Source organism: Thermobia domestica, chromosome 2 (assembly GCF_964235325.1).
Source record: "Thermobia domestica chromosome 2, izTheDome1.hap1.1, whole genome shotgun sequence".
Lineage (NCBI taxonomy): Eukaryota > Metazoa > Arthropoda > Insecta > Zygentoma > Lepismatidae > Thermobia > Thermobia domestica.
This window is the reverse complement of record NC_137455.1, coordinates 123,061,239-123,080,660: the sequence shown is the minus strand read 5'-3', so window position 1 is coordinate 123,080,660 and position 19,422 is coordinate 123,061,239. Positions and strand designations below refer to the sequence as shown.

The window sequence follows — 19,422 nt, the reverse complement described above, 5'->3', positions numbered from 1 at the left end:
AGGATAACCATTTCTGCAGTCTAAGATGAACCTTTAGTTTTGGAGTGTTTTGCCCAATGAACACCATATGTAACTGACATAATTAATTGTGTATGTAATGTATTTGCTTATTACATACTGCATGTAAAAAGAAAGGAAACACTGGTCATACATGAATTAGAAACTCCAACCAGAAGCAGGCTCAAATCTTGCAAACTGTGCGATATAGAGAAAAAATCGATACCCCTTGGCTTTTTTTTTTAAATCAATACGTCTTTCACTTGTGTCTGTAAAAGGACATGTACAGGTGTAGTGAGGAATGAGGAGATTTATGCTCACATGCGAATGATGCGCTGTGTAGAGAGCGCAGGTTCAGCTAGTATTGTAGATTAAATATTTCATTTTACTATTGCGTTCGGAATTTCGGTAAATCAGTGATGTTATTGAAAGATTATTTTTAAAATATAAATTATTCGGAAACTCCGCTTTTAAGGGGGAAAGGGGATGTAGATTTCTCGCAAAGAATAACTGCTGTATCTTCTGAAATACAGGTTTTAACTTGGGTAGAGGTACTTTATTTTCTCTTCTTCACATTCAAATATACATCGTACGGGGTGGAAGAGTTTCAAATATTCTACAAGAATATACTAATCATTATTATTAAACTCAGGATTACATCAGAAAATCAAATTCTGATCAAGGAAACTCCCATTGTTAGACTGACTTTCTAAATGCTTCTTCAAATTTATTTTTGAAATATATACCTCTACAATGTCCAAACAAATATATACACAATAATATCTTGGAAGTACGTCACTCATTCATGTTATTGATCTTACAATATCTTCACACACAGAAATCAATACTGTACACATAATTGGTTACATTGGCTTACATTTACATGAAAATAGCGGCAACAACGAAGTAGCACTTTAAGGTGATGATACTTAAAATTAAATGGAATGAAGAAGTTTGTGAAATAATACTTTCCAAATATATATATATAAATTCCTAGTCATACAATTAATATATTACATATGGTTTAACACTATGATCCGTTCCTGTACGTCAATCTATACATTCACCAACACTAACAAAGGAGTGAGCTATGGAGAACAACTCTTAGTTAGGGCGGAAATTCTGATGCAACTCTGGTTTGATGTCGTAGACCAGTTCCAGAACTCTTCTTATAACCTAGAATTGAAGAAAGAAAAAAAAAAAAACTAAAAATGTTTACACTTTTCTACATTTAATTACTTCACCATTGTATCAAACTACATTTGCTGCAATACTGCTTTTACTGACACATGTACGAGGAGTTGCAGAATATTGATGGGAATTTTTACTTCTATATATGGCAAAAGAAAACACTAAAGTTGAAAGCTATGCTGTACTACCTACAAAATTGAAAATAGTTAATCAGTGTGTGTACTATAATTCCAAAATGAAATTTCGTGACATTTTCTTTATCAAAACAACAAAATTTCACAACATTCTGAAGAGAAAATTTGAGCGTGAATTAGGCCGTATTTTAATGCATGCGATAGAAGCGTGCTTTGCTTACGATAAGGTTGCGTCTACAGCCGACCACAGATTTTTGGTTGGGAATTTTGGAGTTTTATAGAACAAAATTTTCCAGTCTACTTATATTTGTACAAATAAAAAAAATCGTGACCCAAAAGCTAAATTTCATTACTTTCGTGACCGATAGACACCCTGTTAATACTTATGAATTCTAAGCTTTTTTGTGATGTGCTGAGTCTCAAAATGAAGTAATGAACTTCGAATAGTTATATGCAGTTAAATTTTCCATCTATCAGGTAGAAACGCAATGTAAACTTATCAAAATTAACATACGCATATAGCGGACTGAAAGACTTTTGACGGCAAACGGAAAAAAGAAATTTTTAGATGCAGACCAGCATTTAACATTACAAGTAATGATTAGTTAATTGAACAACGAACGTATTAAAACAGTTTCCTCCAGTTCTTTACACAGACATGTGCCTCCCGTAAAATACAACTATCCACAATGTAGTCTATCGGATATTTTCCATTAGTCCTTTACTTTCCATAAGCGTTACAACCAATTACGATTATCACTGATGGCTCACCATAGGTTATCAGCCAAATTTAGACCTCGCCCAAAAGCCGGAACATTCCAAGAAGACACCGATCTAGACATTGACATAAGGGAAACAGTCTACTCAGGCGTCTTGGCAAATCTGACTGAAATGATCCAGGCTGATCCCAAAAATTAAACCAACGTAAAACTATTTTCCAGAAATGGCTTGGTCGATTTATAACATTGATGGTCGACCTATGTGATTTCCAAACGTGAAGTTTCCTATGGCTAAAATTGTTTATAGCCAAAGATCAAAACCGATGTAATTTTTTCTCAGGAATGGATTAACAGATGTGGACCGAAACTGTTGATGTCCTGCTTGAACGGCCTGCCTACATTGAGACTCGTGAAGGTCTCTGAATTTTTATATCCCAGGAATATCAGCCTGAATTTTTGGCAGTAATGTCATTGATAGGACACTTGATAATGATCTGTCAAATTTGACTGAAATCTGTAAACGCCGAAGTCCAAAACCAACTCCAGAGACTCACTAAAACCTCCATGAAGGTAATTTAGGGAATATTTATGTAACAAGCTAAATTCAGTAGAGACCCGTTAAGGCAAAGACCGTGACAGACAAATTTCTTCATTATTACTATTATATTAATGTGTTATTCAATTCAATTATTATTATATTGGTTTAGCGTCCCTTTACAGCACCGAGGCTATACGAAACTTGCATCTACAGCTTAAGGTGTAATCCGAATTACCGTAACGCGATCAATGCTCTTTCAATGGGAATCGAATGGACCATATGCGCCTATCAAAGTCGACGGCTGACAAATGTAATAATGAGATTACATTGAAGCTAAGAGAAGCAAGACTGGTTAGGAACAAAAGTCACATAAATTAATAATAGGTATCAACACCAAGTTACTATGTTTGAAAGAAAAAAGTGCATTCATACTAGCCTATATGCAATGCCCATTTACTATTCATACACTTTTCATCAAAGAGATTATGCAAAAAATATATAGGACTCGTGCATTTCAGAATACAAGCTTACAATCAAACTACACATAAGGTGGCACCATATCACATCTTCCCAATTGGGCGAGAATATTCCAATCAAACTGACAGTTTTTTTTCCTGAAGGACGGATTCAATATCTCTCATGGGATGTTTGAAATTCATAACAAATAGCCCGGCATACCTTGCCGAACAACGAGAGTTAAATGCTCCATCGTGTCAATATTCCTGTTACACTAGATTATTTGCCATGAATTTCTTGATTAGAAAGAAAACTCCTACTGCTACAGGCCATTCTTCCCGGACATCAGACCCTCTTTTCCACAACAGATAATTTTGCTTGAACGGTCACTATCAGCACTGAATAACATCCCAGAAGCCGTCACAAACCAATAGCGCTCTTACTTGTTTTCTAACTCTGCTATGAAAAGTGAAAGCTACATATCCGATAACATTCTTATATAAAGAACTATAACCTTTATCAAAGTTCAGTAATGATTTATTTTATATATTTGGTCTAGGAATTAATTCGTGCGGTTGGTACGCACACACTGAAGCTGTAGTACAAACAAAATACATAAATACCTTAAGAAAAATATTGTCCATCGCCAGCCACCACTTTCGCCCATCTGTCAGGCAATGTACGGATTCCGTGGCGAAAGAAGTCCTCATCCTTGGAAGCGATCCAGTCAGAGACCCATGTTTCGATATCTTCTGAAGAAGTAAACCGCTGTCCAATCAAATCGTTGTTCATGCAATCGAACAAGTAGTAGTCCGAAGGAGCAACGTCTGGTGAATACGGCGGGTGGGGTAAAACTTCCCATCCGACATTTTCTAAATAGGTTTTGACCGGTTTCGCGACATGTGGGCGAGCGTTATCATGTTGAACAATAAGTTTATCATGTCTGTTCTCCCATCCTGGTCGTGTTCTGGCCAGAGCTTGCTTCAAACGCATTAATTGTCGTCGATAACGTTCTCCATTCATAGTTTCACCCGGTTGCAGCAGCTCATAGTACACCACACCTTTCATATCCCACCATATGCACAGCATAACCTTTGCACAGTGAATATCTCGTTTTGGTTGTGATGGACCTGGTTCACCTGGTTTCACCCAGGCCTTTTTTTGTTTAGGGTTCTCGTAATGGATCCACTTCTCATCACCCGTAATAATTCGATGCAGAAACCCCTTTCTGCTCTGTCGTTGAAGCAGCAATTCGCAAATGGTTTTTCGTCTTTCAACGTCTCTGTCTTTCAATTCATGTGGAACCCAATGTGACATCTTTTGAATCATTCCCATGGCTTTCAAGCGTTTGGAGACTGTTGTTTGATCAACGCCTAATGCTGCTGCAAGTTGTTCCTGCGTTTGACACGAATCCTGCTCGAGCAATGCTGTCAATTCTTCGTCTTGAAATTTTTTTGGCTGTCCAGCTCGCTTTTGGTCTGCCAAGCCGAAATCACCACTTCCAAACCGTGCAAACCACTTCTGACACGTTCGCTCAGCTAGAGCATGGTCACCATACACTTCCACCAAAATACGATGACTTTCAGTCGCACTTTTCTGCATGTTAAAGTAATGCAGCAGGACACCCCACAAAAACACTTTATCAGGCACAAATTGCGCCATGTTCACTTAACTACAAACTGGTGTTGTTGACGCTTTAATCCACTGCCCTATACTACGAACGATACGCGATGACAGGGGTTTGCTACACATGGGTGGATACACGGAACTGTGGGACGCTCCGTTCGTTGCGCCATCTCTTGTCCACCTGCACGAATTAATTCCTAGACCAAATATATATATATATATATATATATATAAAACCAACCAATGGTCTTTGATCGTATCAAAGCACTCCCTCCTTATCTACATGCAGGTGCCAATTTCTGGAAGTTAAGATCTTAAGGCTATGGGCTATCGTCTGGATGAGGTAGAAGTTTAGGTGCATTGCACCTCTTATGTCAACATTACCTATTTCTAATGGTTGAATCCCAATTTCCTTAGGGCTGCTGAACCAAGACCTCGCCATTCGATACTACGCAACTTTCTTGGATGGTCATATAGGGTAAAGGAGCAAGTAAACATGTTTTAGAATTTTTATTAATTGGATGTTACATAGATACAGTTATTGAGAACTGCTGATGGAGAAGAACAAGAGAATTCTAAGGGGAGATGTCAGTGGCAATCACTGTTTACGCCAACAGAAGGTGCAGATTAAACTGTATTTTACGGTGAATGGATGGATCTCTTAAGGGTTATAATTATATGGAGCCCCGGTGTAGGTTCGGGAAAAGAAAATAAGTATACTTTAGAGTCTCGGTGGAGACAATAATTGTAAAAGTTACTCAGTGAAGCACCAATATAGTGTCTCAGTGGAAATATAAAATTTATATAATGTCTATTTTCGCGAAGTGGAGTGAATATTAATAGATGTTAGTATGCTTTATAAGGGCTGGCGTAAATGTTTAATATAATGTGCGCTGTTCTGCCCATGAGCGTAAATAATTGCTACTGTTACGTACTGTGTACTGCAAAGTTGCTTGTTATGAAATTAAGGTGATTACAAGGAGTAAATACACGTTTAAATGTTAATTTACGGAAGTTTCCTCCAAACCAGAAGCTACTGAACAAATGCTCAAGTTGTACCTATGAAATAATTGCATTGACACACACACACACACACACTAATTCTTAAAAAAAAAAAAAAATCCATAATGGGTACAGAGAAACAAATTCAGTTATTACATAAATACGCAAGTCCGACAACAAGTTAATTTTCGAAACAAAAGAATTACCTCTTCTTTGTGTGCTGCAACAGCTCTATCTATTTCCTGGATCTTCACTTTAGTATCTGCTTCAATTCTTGCGGCGACGTCATCTTTGGATCCCATATGCTAAAGAACAATGTACAAGTGTTAATATTTTTAAATACTAAAATACATATTCAAGATCAAAGGAAAGGTACCTGCACTTTGAGTTTCGGACAAATAACAGAGTTACCACTCATTCCTAAGCCAGAGTAGCACTTGGAATAACTTATTAACGTAACAGGAGAAAGTCCGAATCACCCTCGATATTATAGGTGCCTTCCATTTCAACTCAGGCAAAAAAATATAAAATTGTACCATCACCATCTCAGATATTGTTGAAACTTTTTTAATAGCAACTAGACATGTTTTTAAGAGACCCATATTTTTTTTGTTTTGTCGGAAAAAATTTTCCCGCCAAGTAATGGGCCATCAAAGACGGGGAGTACAATTTATGAATTGTAGAAGACATGGAAAATGGTCAATTTCGGAGCCTCACCATTCGGCTATGGAGACAGGTAGAGTTATAATTCTTGTTGTGGTATGTACATAGGGATATAAATAAACTATATTTTATTATAGTTTGGTTTGCGCATGCGTATCTTTTTGTACATAAATTAACAAATGAACGTCAATTTATCTGAAAAGTCGAAGTTTGAGAATTTTTTTCGAGCACTTCCGGTTCGAACTTTAAAATTCTGTTTTCACGGTTGGTAAGACCTAGTTACCCGCTTTCCGAAAAACATTTTGTATCGCTTCTGTCGTCAACCGTTTTGTCGCAAAAAATTCGAGAAATTGTAAAATTTTCAAAAATCGCCATTTTTGGGCGCCATTTTCTCGAAAACACCATTTTTTAAAATTCTGAAATTTTGTCAGATGGTTCAACTTTACCTGAATAATAAACACACCAAATACCATTCTCGACCAATGCTTCATGGATTAACTGCAGCCTTTTAAAGTTAGCGAAGTTTCGCTAATTTTGATATCACAGTTAGCAACACTGGGAACAATAAAAGTGCAATGATTTGATGATGTTTGTGGTTCACATTCATTAAATGAAGAATAAATGGTTTTCTTGGCTGTTTTTTTTATTATTATTTTGATTAAAAAGGCTCTCTGAAATAGTAAAATGAGCCTCCCTCTACTCCTCCGTTTTCTTAAACTGAAGTAATCTGAGGTGGAAATTACGATTACGAAACACACAAATTTCAAGTTCACTTACTTAAAATGGTCTTCGGAAACAAAATTTCACTGATTTTTTTTCTTTTTTTTTTTTTTTTTTTTTTTTACATGGACGAATCATTTGCTTGGTTGTTGTCTTCTTTGCTAATAGCATGTAACCGTGCAGATGCTCCGATAGATGTTGGTTCACTCATAACTCATCCAGGAGTGGATCTAGGGGGACGATTGCCGCCCCCCCCCCCAGAAGAAGAAACTTTCTTATTTATGTATAAATAAAACCCATCCCAGAGTTTGGAGCTCTTAAAAGTAGCTCTAAGTAGCAGTATTACAATTCCCCCCCAGAAGTCTGTCCTAGATCCGCCCCTGCGTAGCACATTGTCGATAGTCACAAAACACTTATTTTCACTTCTCTTATGCTCTTCTGGAAACCTGTACCCTGCTGAAGGTTCATGTGGAAGCATAAACAGCACTTAAACTTCACGTAATTCATGATTTATTCATAATATTTCTGCTACGCACCACTGGTTATCATACATATATGTACATAACAAAAGTTCCTTTTTGCAGATTTCTTAAATCTACACTTTGAATTGCAAAAGTTCGATTTTGGGGGAAGTATGAAGTTAGTTCATGGTGACCCGTTACTGCCATAAAAACTTCGCAATTTTCCGAAAGCCGTGGATAACTTCGTTGAATACCAGTTACCGGTCGCATACTTTCCCTTTTTTCTTCCGGAAGTCGTCGAATTCAGTTCCAGGTAACAAAACGAGAGTAATACCCGGAGTTTGTACTTGCACTATACTCACGAATTCTCCTGCGGTTTTAGTGGGGACGCGGTGGCTCAGTGGTAGAGCGTTCACTTCCGTTGCTTAGGGTCCCTGGTTCAATCCCAGCTCGTGCTGTTCTGCATTCCACCATTTCATTCATTTCTCATAATCACCGTCTCCCTTAGCCTAACCGGCATAACCGTGGAACGTAAAACTTAAAGATTTCATTTCATTTTTTTCTTCTGCGGTTTTAATATTGTGTATCTGTTTTAGCCTAAGGCTATGGCGCGTTGCCACATTCTTTGCCCCCCCCCCCCTTCCCCACTACCGTCGCAGAGACCCTTGCATGGCCGGTTTCACTGCAAAAACACTGCTTTATCGGACCTGTCTGCATCTCGAACAACTGAAAGCGATTTTTAAAGTGGGATGCAGCACCATCAGAAATCACTGACACGGTTTGGGAAATTGTAGACACTTATTTTCTCGTATTCAAACATTTTTCTATAAAATATATTTTCGCTTTTCTTCGAGTATGTTTAGAATCTTGTCTATGACTATGAGTACATGAGCCGAATCGTGTGTTTTATCGTGGTTTATTACAACAAAACTGTCAATTGTTTCATATTTCGGTGATAACTGAATTTCACTTTGCAGAATAACAGTCCAGTTTTCAACGAAGTCCACATGAAGTAAAATAGAATTTGTATTTTGAAATTTTATACGGTGGTTTTCGGTAGCAATTGATTCTCTTTGGATTTTCTTGATGTAGTCATGAATTACAATTCTTACAGTTAAACCGGCAATGTGCGATACGAAAACAGAAAGTGGCACAGTTTTTTTTTTTTTTTTTTTTTTTTTTTTTTTTTTTTTTGTTGTTGTTGTTGTTGTTGTTGTTGTAACGAGATCATTATTCTCCCATATGGCATACGTAACCACTTTCATTTTCATCAGGATCAATAATTAAAGACATCACACTTATTTCTTCCACTCCAGGACATTCACCACATTCTTGAAGAAGACAGCTGTCATTTTCTACGGATCATACTATTAAAGGAAATTGGTCACTCATGACAGCTTTAATACAGGTTGCACCTTTGATTTGTAGCAACGCAGTAGCAGCTAACTTAAAATTTGCACAATACACACACACACACTTCCCTTTCAGGTTGCCGACTGACACACTTTAGTCGAATACTATAAAATTCCGAGTGACCCATTTTTATGCTGGGATTGTTCTGTTTAAAAATTCAGTAAATTTCTTTGGAACGCGTAAGAAAACGTTTCGATTTTTTTTTTTTTTTTTTTTTTTTAACTTTTTGTCATTTTTCGATCACTGTAATGACATCGCACTTAATTGAGAATTTGTCTGCAGCATTCCAAATCATACTGAGGTAATAGTTTAGGACTTTTATAGATCATCAGAATTCATTGGATGGCCATTTCAAGTAAACTTAAAATTTGTGTGTTTCGTAATCGTAATTTCCACCTCAGATTACTTCAGTTTAAGAAAACGGAGGAGTAGGGGGGGGCTCATTTTATTATTTCAGAGAGCCTCTTTGTTAAAAATAATAAAAAACTAGCCAAGAAAACCTTTTATTCTTCATTTAATGAATATGAACCACAAACATCATCAAATCATTGCACTTTTATTGTTCCCAGTGTTGCTAACTGTGACATCAAAATTAGCGAAAATTCGCTAACTTTAAAAGGCTGCAGTTAATCCACGAAGTATTGGTCGAGAATGGTATTTGGTGTGTTTATTATTCAGGTAAAGTTGAACCATCTGACAAAACTTCAGAATTTAAAAAAATGGTGTTTTCGAGAAAATGGCGCCCAAAAATGGCGATTTTTGAAAATTTTACAATTTCTCGAATTTTTTGCGGCAAAACGGTTGACGACAGAAGCGATACAAAATGTTTTTCGGAAAGCGGGTAACTAGATCTTACCAACCGTGAAAACAGAATTTTAAAATTCGAACCGGAAGTGCTCGAAAAAAATTCTCAAACTTCGACTTTTCAGATAAATTGACGTTCATTTGTTAATTTATGTACAAAAAGATACGCATGCGCAAACCAAACTATAATAAAATATAGTTTATTTATATCCCTATGTACATACCACAACAAGAATTATAACTCTACCTGTCTCCATAGCCGAATGGTGAGGCTCCGAAATTGACCATTTTCTATGTCTTCTACAATTCATAAATTGTACTCCCCGTCTTTGATGGCCCATTACTTGGCGGGAAAATTTTTTTCGACAAAACAAAAAAATATGGGTCTCTTAAAAATATGTCTAGTTGCTATAAAAAAAGTTTCAACAGTATCTGAGATGGTGATGGTACATGCTCTGCCTGAATTGAAATGGAAGGCACCTATAGCAATTCCGCCCAAATATATCAATTTTTCTATCCATCTCGAAACAGAACATTTAAAGATTTCGCATGCCTATTTTACTTCCAGTATCTGATAAACATTTTAAAAGTTGCATTGACAGGAATCGAACTCGGTACATCAGCCCAGGAGTGAAAGTGTTAAAGACGCTGAACAAGACTTAGGCTTTCAAACTTTGTACGATTCATCATCGAAATGTACAGTGTTATCAAAAATAATCATGAAATAATCCTAGTACAAAGTTAACTTTTCAAAGAAACTTAAGCACGATGTTCACAACTGGGTGTCAATGAGTTTAAGAGATTCGTCCTTGTCTACCATTTACAATTGAAGGCCATTTTATTTTACAAATGAAATCGTGTATGACATCGTATCAACAGGTTATCACATTGCCTATCATTTTTGAACTTTTAATCCCATAGGCTTAATAATGGGAAATTAACATTTACTTGCCTGTTCAAGTTCTGAAATTTGTAACTAAAATATACGAATGTTCTTAAAATACGAAATACAGATTTCCAGCCCTAAAAATCTAATTCTATTGAAAAAACTCACATTCATGTAACAGTACTCAAATATTGACACAAAAGGAGGAAAAATCATTCAGCCATTTATGGGCTTCAGAACAGTAATTTCCAACTAATCGTTGAATGACATAAGAGCGTAGTTTACAAAATGTGAAAATCAGAAACACGATGAGGAGAGGAGGGGAAGGGATGACATAGGAGTGAAAGTTGTCGGCAATCACTCCTAGAGATTCACGTATAGTATATGCCTGCAAAACTATCGATATTCTTTGCCTGTCACTTGTCAGCTATCACGCAGTTCCTTTCCCTCACTGAGAAGGTAAGAAGCAAGAAGTGCGGCGTCACAGTGTTTAGTTGGAAATGACTATATAAGATGGATGGCAAAGAGAAACGAAAACAGGACAATAAAATACTGTCACGAAAAAATACAGACACGACCCTCCCCACTGCCAACTAGCATAGCCAGGAATCAAAAGAAATCCTTCGCATCAAACTTAGTGCTCTACTAACGAGTCACCGTGCCGCATAGTAAATATACGCTACTTTTGAAAATAATTTTATCAATACACGTCCATATATATATATGAACAAATCTTATAATTGAAAATAAGCCAGAACCCTAATTAGAAAATAACGTTAACATTCTGTAGTTGAAAATGTCATATTTCAATTTTGCATTTCCTGAGGCAAGCTTTATTGACATTGAATATGATTGAAAATATGCATTTTCAGAGTATTCAGTCCTTGAACTATATTCAGTTTCCTCTCGAACATAGTTAAATATTAAGTCACAACCTGAACCTGCTAATAGTGTTTTAATGACTGCTCTCCATGGAATTGTATGGAATATTATTTTGGAATTATTTCCAAAGACTATTACCCAAAAGTTCTGCTATATTTACAGGTTCTTTTAATCCTTACACACATAAAACGCGTGCTCCTCTAAAAGTCGCGCCCTTATGTTTACAGGCACTCCACTAGATTAAATTTGTTACTAGTCTCAGATTTGATGATTACGCGATTCACTGAAGGAGGTTCTTGGAATACAACAATGTTCTATGAGACCCGTTTACGAAGAGCAGTCATTAACTGAACAACTGATCGAGAAATGTAAAATAAACACCAGTAATTGCTAACTGCGCATGCGTAGCTGCAATCTATTATCCAAAGCAATGTACTGCAGTTTTGATATTTTAGGTCTAGCACATTGCATTAGCTCATAACATTCAAAGAAAACCATATTTAATGCTGAATATTAGCTAGGCGCATCAGAAACAGTACAGTACAGCAATAATTCAGATAGTGTCATGATTTATGAAGGCATAACACAAAATATTAATTTATGGGAATTTCTCACGACATGGATATACACATTAAAAATACATTCAGAAAACACTGACAATAACCTAACTTGAAACGTTTCCCTTTTCCCCTCCAATATTCTACAATTTTCAAATGATTTACAAGTATCACTTTTCTATTTTCTTATAACCAATCCCTTAACACTTTTCATGATGGACAAAAATGTCAGAACATCAAATGCACTTGTCTTCATTCAAAGGCATGAGAGAGAATATTTTTAAAAATTTAAAGCTGGGGAAATTAATATGAAAATTCTGTTTATAGCAACATCACTATGGTAAACATTCCCCCCTACCCCGCAACAAACCTACTTTTGGTGACAGTAAAAATTAATACACTAAGTGTGGTTCTAAGACTGGTAAGAAATGTTTTAGTAATAACCTACCTTCGCTTCGAATTCTTTAAACTGCCTTTCTCGTTCCTGTCTGTACCTTTCGATTTCATCTTGAGCCTCTTCTTTCGCTTGTTTAAGACGGCGAGCTTTCCCTTTTGGATGATAAAGAAAAAGCATTATATATATATAAGACTGACACTGTAACGTCATTACTCACATTTTATAATGTAATCCGCATATTTTAAGAATTCCCAGACAATCAAATATTTTGAAGGAAAACTATATATCCAGCCACATTAGTACTACAAAAATTATTCCTTGTAGCAGGAATGGCAAAGAAACGTAAGTAATGAGAATGATTTTCTTTTAACCAAGATTTTAATTCAAAGTTACTCCGTTCGATGGGTAGTTACATAGCGACGGATGTCCACTTTAATTGTTCCTATTGCTCATAGTAAACCGGTTAAAATTTAACTCCTGATCATTCTAACGCCAATTAACATCTGACATCAGAAACGTTTTCAGTTTTTCCATTCTCGTCCGTTTAAGGTTGAAAGCCTCCATTCATGCGGTTCACCTTCCAACTCTCGCCCCCCCCCCCTTTCCCCTTTAAAGCTTCCTTCTGCCATTTGAATACTTGTTCCCTAGACAAAGAATGTTCTCTTAAGCCCTTTGTGAATTCCGTAAATCACAATGGCGGATTTGCCAAGCTGTACACAAAATTTGACGAAGACGTTAAAAATCTGATGTACCATTTTCGTAACGCACTTCACAAAGAACTTCAGTTCCGAAGCTCTCAACAATCGGAAGACCAGTTGCAAGTTCAAACTTTTACTGAGTCTACGATAGTGTTTAACCTAATTGCAACAGGAATGCGAGGGCAGCAGTATTGTCTATTCATGCAAACTTTTTTTTTTTGGGGGGGGGAGGAGGTTGAATTTGCTAAATCACAAAATAATACTAATAATAATTAAACTATTCTCAAAGTAACCTTTACTGAAAAGCATAATACAAGAAAAGGCAATATAATAATCTACGGGTTTCAGCTGATTGTAAGAACAGTAGCCTTACTCCTGTAACTGATACCAACAATAAGGTTAAGATCTTAATACCATTATTTACCCGAGCTTAATCAAGCTTAAATCCTATGCAAGCCTCGACTTTCTAACTCCAACAACATTCTAGAATATATGAACAAATTTTATTCGCTCTCCTATCGTTAACTCAAACAAAACAAAACAAAACAAAAAAAAAACTTCGTCTATAAAACAATTGTTAAAGATACTTATGTAAAATGTAGGTCATACATAATTACTCGAGTCTATATACACAATCTACATGATACTTCATCCTATATTATTTCCAATTAAAATCGTCTACACACTTTGCAATAATAGTTGCCTGGAGCTTAGAAGAATGCTTATCTTCTTAGAAACTAATGCTTATCTTCTTAGAAACTATCTTCACTAAGTGATTTCTAAAACGGATAGCTGTTACGAGCCAGTGGAACACTAAGAAGGTAGCCTATGTGAATATGAAAGAACTTTGTCACGTTGAGCGCAATTTAAAATTACCAGTATTTAGAAGATGCATATAACGGACCTTCATTCGGAAAGTTTCAGCACTACTTTCATTGTGTGGCATGATTCTATCATGACGTGGCATATAGCACCTAGACGACAGTGTTTCTTCAGTGAAGGATATGGGGAACAATTTTTAGAAAATTCACAGGTAAAATCTGTCAATTCAGAAACTAACAGTAAGTTTAAGTAACTTATTTTATGTAGGTGGCCAGTTCGTAGCTCATATCAACTGGGACTGAAGATCTGCTCGATTACTATAACACTGTTCGTATGGAAGCAATGTATTGATCATGCATATTTAGTATATCTGAGGAATTTGCAGTTTACTAATCATTAGAACATATATTTATATATTACTATAATATATTGAAATCAGCATTACAAGCACGAACAGTTCACAGAAGTAGTAACCTAATTTGATGCAAGGTTCAAGAACTCATAACATTTTTATTAAAATTGAACCTATATTAAGGCGTGAATCATCTGTGTTCATATCCTGACCGGATCTATCCTAGATTTTCGTTAAAGACAAATTTTCACAGTATGGTTAGCCAACATTTTACTGCGGCGTAGAACGAGAAACTGGAAAATGCTCAATAGTCTTGATATCTATTTCAATCCCAGTAAAGCCTTAAGCGTAAAGTGTAACTACCGGATGTGTTGTGGGATAAAACTACTAGTAAGAACTGTATTCCAACTTTATATGCTTTTATTATTTTTCAATTCACATATTACTCCAGCTTTTACGAACATTTTAGTTTACGCGCATCCCACCACTGTTAACGGCCTCTCCGCAGCTCCACCATATTTCCTCTTACCTCAGTCAGAACGTGTAATTCTTGCAGATTAAGCGTTAGAGAAGTCTGCGATAAAAGGAACCTAAACTAACCTATTTTACTCCACCCTCCTACAACGCGCTTCTACTAGCTTTTAATTTGTTGATAAAACGTAAAAATGTAATATTACATACAGCTGGACCCCTTCTGTAACAAAATAGCTACTCTTGCTTGTTGTGACAACCTAACAAAAGTTAGTGTAAAATTTTCGCATTAACAATCTTTCCTATGGTATATTAACCTTTACGCAAGTACTGGGGTCTGCGCCTAGAAAAGAGCAAAGCACGATGCATTATGGTACTATTCAGGACAAGGAAAGTTAGGGATATAAATTCAGAAATTGGTCCCGAAATCTTTATTCTACAAGCCTTCTTGAATCATGGCTTACTTCGCTGTTTGCGTAATACTCAGTAAATTGTAAATGTATCTTGTGATATCCCATTTTCTGAGGGCACAGTTCTGTAAAATTTACGCAAGAACTATGAACTGTTTTCGAAAGATAACATATATGGTATCGGAATATACGACGAACTTCCCTGTAACATGCATAAAACGCGAGAACATGTAATATAAAGCCCACATGTAAGCACACAAGAACATAGTATTAAACACGGAAGTTGTACAAAGCAATATTGTAAATCGTGATTCCTAATGATCAAAATATCCGAAAGGTGTCCAAAGTGTCCGACTCGTTCCAGCGAGCAATCTGAAGATATGTACTGGCAATGATGATATTGTCTAAAACCGGTTATGCCATTCATACATCAGAAAAGAAGAAAAAAAAAAAAAAAAAAAAAAAAAAGAAATATAAAATGCAAACTGTACAGCATAATTAAGCTATGATGAAGTGAAGTGTGACATGTAGGCAGCATATAAAGTGATCATAGAAGTGTCGCAAACCTGTGCCACAAAAGGCATGTATGTTTCTACTATCCTCGTTTGTGAATATACATACAATCACTGACGCGCCTGCTCCCTACGGACGCACTCCCTCGTTTCACTAGGGGTCTCCCTACTGCGCTCTTCCCCAACTTTGTTAGATAACATTGGGGCTTTTTAGTGTACACCTACCACAAGCTGGTTTGTTTTTGCTTTGGGTTTAACTAAAGGGATCCAGCCTTATATTCAAAAGCGTGATTAAATTTCGCTTATTTCGTTAATATTGAGTTAGTTAACGTTAAATTAGTTTACATTAGGACTAGCCTCTTGCATGGTCGTATTCATATTCTCTTACGTGCGCCTCCGGTAAGTGCAAAGTCTCTATAGCATTTTGCATTCCTCATTTTTACAACCTGTAGGACGATTCCATTCTTAAATGGAGTATCTCTCCCAATATTGCACATGTAAGATCACTCACTTAGCTCACAAAACCTAGTTGATCAAGCAAAAGGGTTAGAAGCCGCGCAGTTAGACAAGAACACCGTTATGGAGCCATGAAACGAATTCAGGCCGATTCTAAATAACATTCCTTAAATGACCCAGAAATCAATTACAATTCCGTTACTTCAACCCATAATTACCTTAAATATTATACTCTTTACGTACTTCTGTACCCCTTTAAATAAACATATCCCCTGATCTTATATGCTGCGTTTTTAACGCCAGAAATGGACACCTTGTATTTATACTCATTTCTCCTAAAGTCAATCTGCATCAATGTATTCTTCCCTAAGAAACACCTTAAAGCAGTAAGAGTGTACATACCGCTGAAAGTTGATATTTCATGATGCGTACATCTTTACTTTTGGCGCACCAATAGAAAATTGTTGAAAAATTACAATTCTTTGACTAATTCCATTCTTATCGTCCCCTAAAAGATTTGCAACTGGACATGAAAACATCTCACTCGGCATTGATAAAATTCAAGAGGGCCATCAAAGTAATTGTTGAAAAATTATAATTTCCTTACGATTTGCGGTATAAATTCGCCTCCCAGAAATATAAAAATCATAGTACAAAAACACAAACTAACCTTTGAGAGGTGCCCACTAAAAAGCACGAACGCTATCTAACCGAGTCAGGGCAGGGTGAAGCGGATGATCCTGGGTTAGTGTGTTCGAAGAAAGCATTCGCGTCAGCGATGGTGGGCATGCGCACAAGCTAAGTTAATGGAAAGAAGTGGGTTTCGTCAATGATACGAGTTTCAATAGCACTTATGGTTTTATAATAGTAACACTACACTTGTAAGCATGAAATACAGGTTCTGTACACCGTGCTGAAATATGCCGCCAGTGGAAAATACCATTTAATAGAACCATTTTGGTAAATGTTCAGCAGAAGGGGCCTAGAAGTACGTAAAAAACAAAATTTACGGGAGAAATGAAAGATGCAAGTAATCAGTCGTAACATAAGCTAACCAAATCTAACGTAAACTGAACTAATCTAACAATAGAAACAAGCGAAATTCTAACATTCTTTTCGAAAATTATACTAGACCCTACACTAAATTTCAAACTAACCTACCCTAATGTGAACAGAAACTACGGAAATAAACATTTTAAGGGAAAAAAAAATAATAATAATAATAACTGGACTCCTCCTGCTAAATATTGTCCGAAAAGTGTAGGCCTCTATAAAACTTAAGATACATCAAGCTATCCCATTTTACGAAAATTTACTTACATTCATGGGTGCTGATTTAGTTTTGGCGCACCTATCTTGGAAGATTTGTGGGTAAAATCCAATAATTTGCATGAAAGGTTAGTTTAGATTAGTTCAGCTTAGCTTTAGTTAGTTCAGTTCAGTTTAGATTTAGTCAGGTTATGGTAGGTCTTGCATCTTCCATCTCTCCCATAAATTTTGTACTTTTTATGTCCTTTTGCTAAACATTTACCCACTTTTCTTTTGAAGTATCTCATTCTACCCTAAAATTTGAAATTTGCTGAGGACCTATAGAGCACTCGAATACTATTAGTATGTGTTAATTTATTACTAAAGGAAAGCTGATAATTGAAGGTGGATAGACTAAACCTTGATCAGAGGTTATGTTTAGCAAAAGAAGTCCAGAAGCACGTAAATAAAATTTACAGGAGAAATGGATGATGCAAGTACTTAGACCTAACAACGTTACCAAACCTATCCTAACCCAAGCTAACCTGAACTAACCTAATATTAGTAAAAATTAGCGAAAATCTGGAAAATTATGCTGGAGCCCAACACCAAGATAATGTAACAAATTAACCTCACCTAAACTAAACTAACCTAATGTGAACAGAAATTACCGAAATTGTAACATTTTTGTGAAACAATTGCTGAATCGTTTCTGCTAAACATTAGTCCTTATTCAGAACTACTGATGAACCTGTAAAGATTAATTCACAATACCCAAGCAATACTGATTAACCCACTGTTTGATTAGGTATTGCAAAAAGAAAGCAATATACACGTTGGATTAACTGTCCAATACCCGCTCCAACTGGTATACTCACTCAGAAACGAGAAATTACACTATACTTGTGTGAAAATTGATCAAAACTACATTAACCTAACCCTTTCCTACCCTACCCTGCTTATTCCTATCTTACTTTACCCTACCTACTCAAACTTTCGGGTCTATTTATCGATGCGCAGCTAGACCGTTTATTGTAAAGTTTACCTTATTTATTAATACTACATAAATTTCTTCCATAAAAGCAGACACACTTAACCTTCCATGAAGTCTTTCAACAGAATCTAAACATTTATCATATGATACATCTGGCGATAGTTTCCAGAACAGTTCTGTTAAGAAGAGTAATTCCGTTAAACACAAGATACAAACCAATATAACTTTCAACATTGTAACTTAGCAATATACATACTTTTTCTAGCTTCTGAAACTTTTTCTGCGGCTCGTTTTTCTGCTGCAAGAAGCTGTTGAATTCCCTGTGTTTGGCTCGCCATGGTCTACGTCTTCAATGGAACTCCCTAAAAGATCATATGACTTTACTACTTTTTTCGATATTCTCTGTGAACTGAGAAAGTGCTGCCAACTACGTAACATAAAAAAATTAAGTCGATAGACAACATTGCCAACCATTAATTTAACATCAAAGCCCTCTATTCACTTGTTCGCATGGCTAATCGACAGTCTGCAGTTGCTACTAAATCGAAGTGACTATGTCATACCCATTCTTGGAAATCTGTTCCATTATTATAAACAAAAATTGAAGGCTACTTGTCGACTTGCTCTCTTTTGGTTGATTCGCAATCGACCAGTAATTTCAATTCAAAGACACCCAAGCGAAAATCTACTATAACAATTATGTTATAGCAAAGTAATTATAAGATAAAATTAAAATAGCAACATCAAGGAAAAACAAAAGAAAACAAAGTTGGATGGATTATATATTTGAATGAAAGATATTTCAATAGAGTACTAAGACCAAACCACAAACTACACCTAACCATGAGCCTTCCATACTATTAATTGCACCCGTTCTAATAATCGCATTCGGAAGCAATGGAGACGCGGCCTAATACTTTTGTCTCCCTGTATCATTCACTTGGTCTGCTTTCTTTCTATACTATTGCCCAATAATTACATTCCCAAACATGAAACATGTAAAAATGCTATAG

General features: G+C 36.1%; 1 protein-coding gene across 1 annotated transcript; it reads right to left on the bottom strand.

Annotated features, from left to right (window-relative positions):
- Positions 1–690: 690 nt before the first annotated feature.
- LOC145675232 (V-type proton ATPase subunit G-like) lies at positions 691–18,858 on the bottom strand. The gene is made up of 4 exons (XM_081745617.1): positions 18,666–18,858; positions 12,498–12,598; positions 5,870–5,968; positions 691–1,173 (listed from the first exon to the last, which is right to left on the bottom strand). Exons 1-4 carry the CDS (start codon positions 18,745–18,747, stop codon positions 1,102–1,104), a joined length of 354 nt encoding a protein of 117 aa, XP_081601743.1. The 5' UTR covers positions 18,748–18,858; the 3' UTR covers positions 691–1,101.
- Between the last annotated feature and the right edge of the window lie 564 nt (positions 18,859–19,422).

Bases quoted from the DNA above. Each gene is read 5' to 3' on its own strand.
- LOC145675232 (XM_081745617.1), bottom strand. From the start codon at position 18,747: ATGGCGAGCCAAACACAGGGAATTCAACAGCTTCTTGCAGCAGAAAAA. The intron at 5,969-12,497 runs GTAGGTTATTAC...ATTGTTCTTTAG, and splicing joins TTAAAGAATTCGAAGCGAAG to CATATGGGATCCAAAGATGA. The intron at 1,174-5,869 runs GTAATTCTTTTG...CTTCAATTCTAG, and splicing joins TTGCAGCACACAAAGAAGAG to GTTATAAGAAGAGTTCTGGA.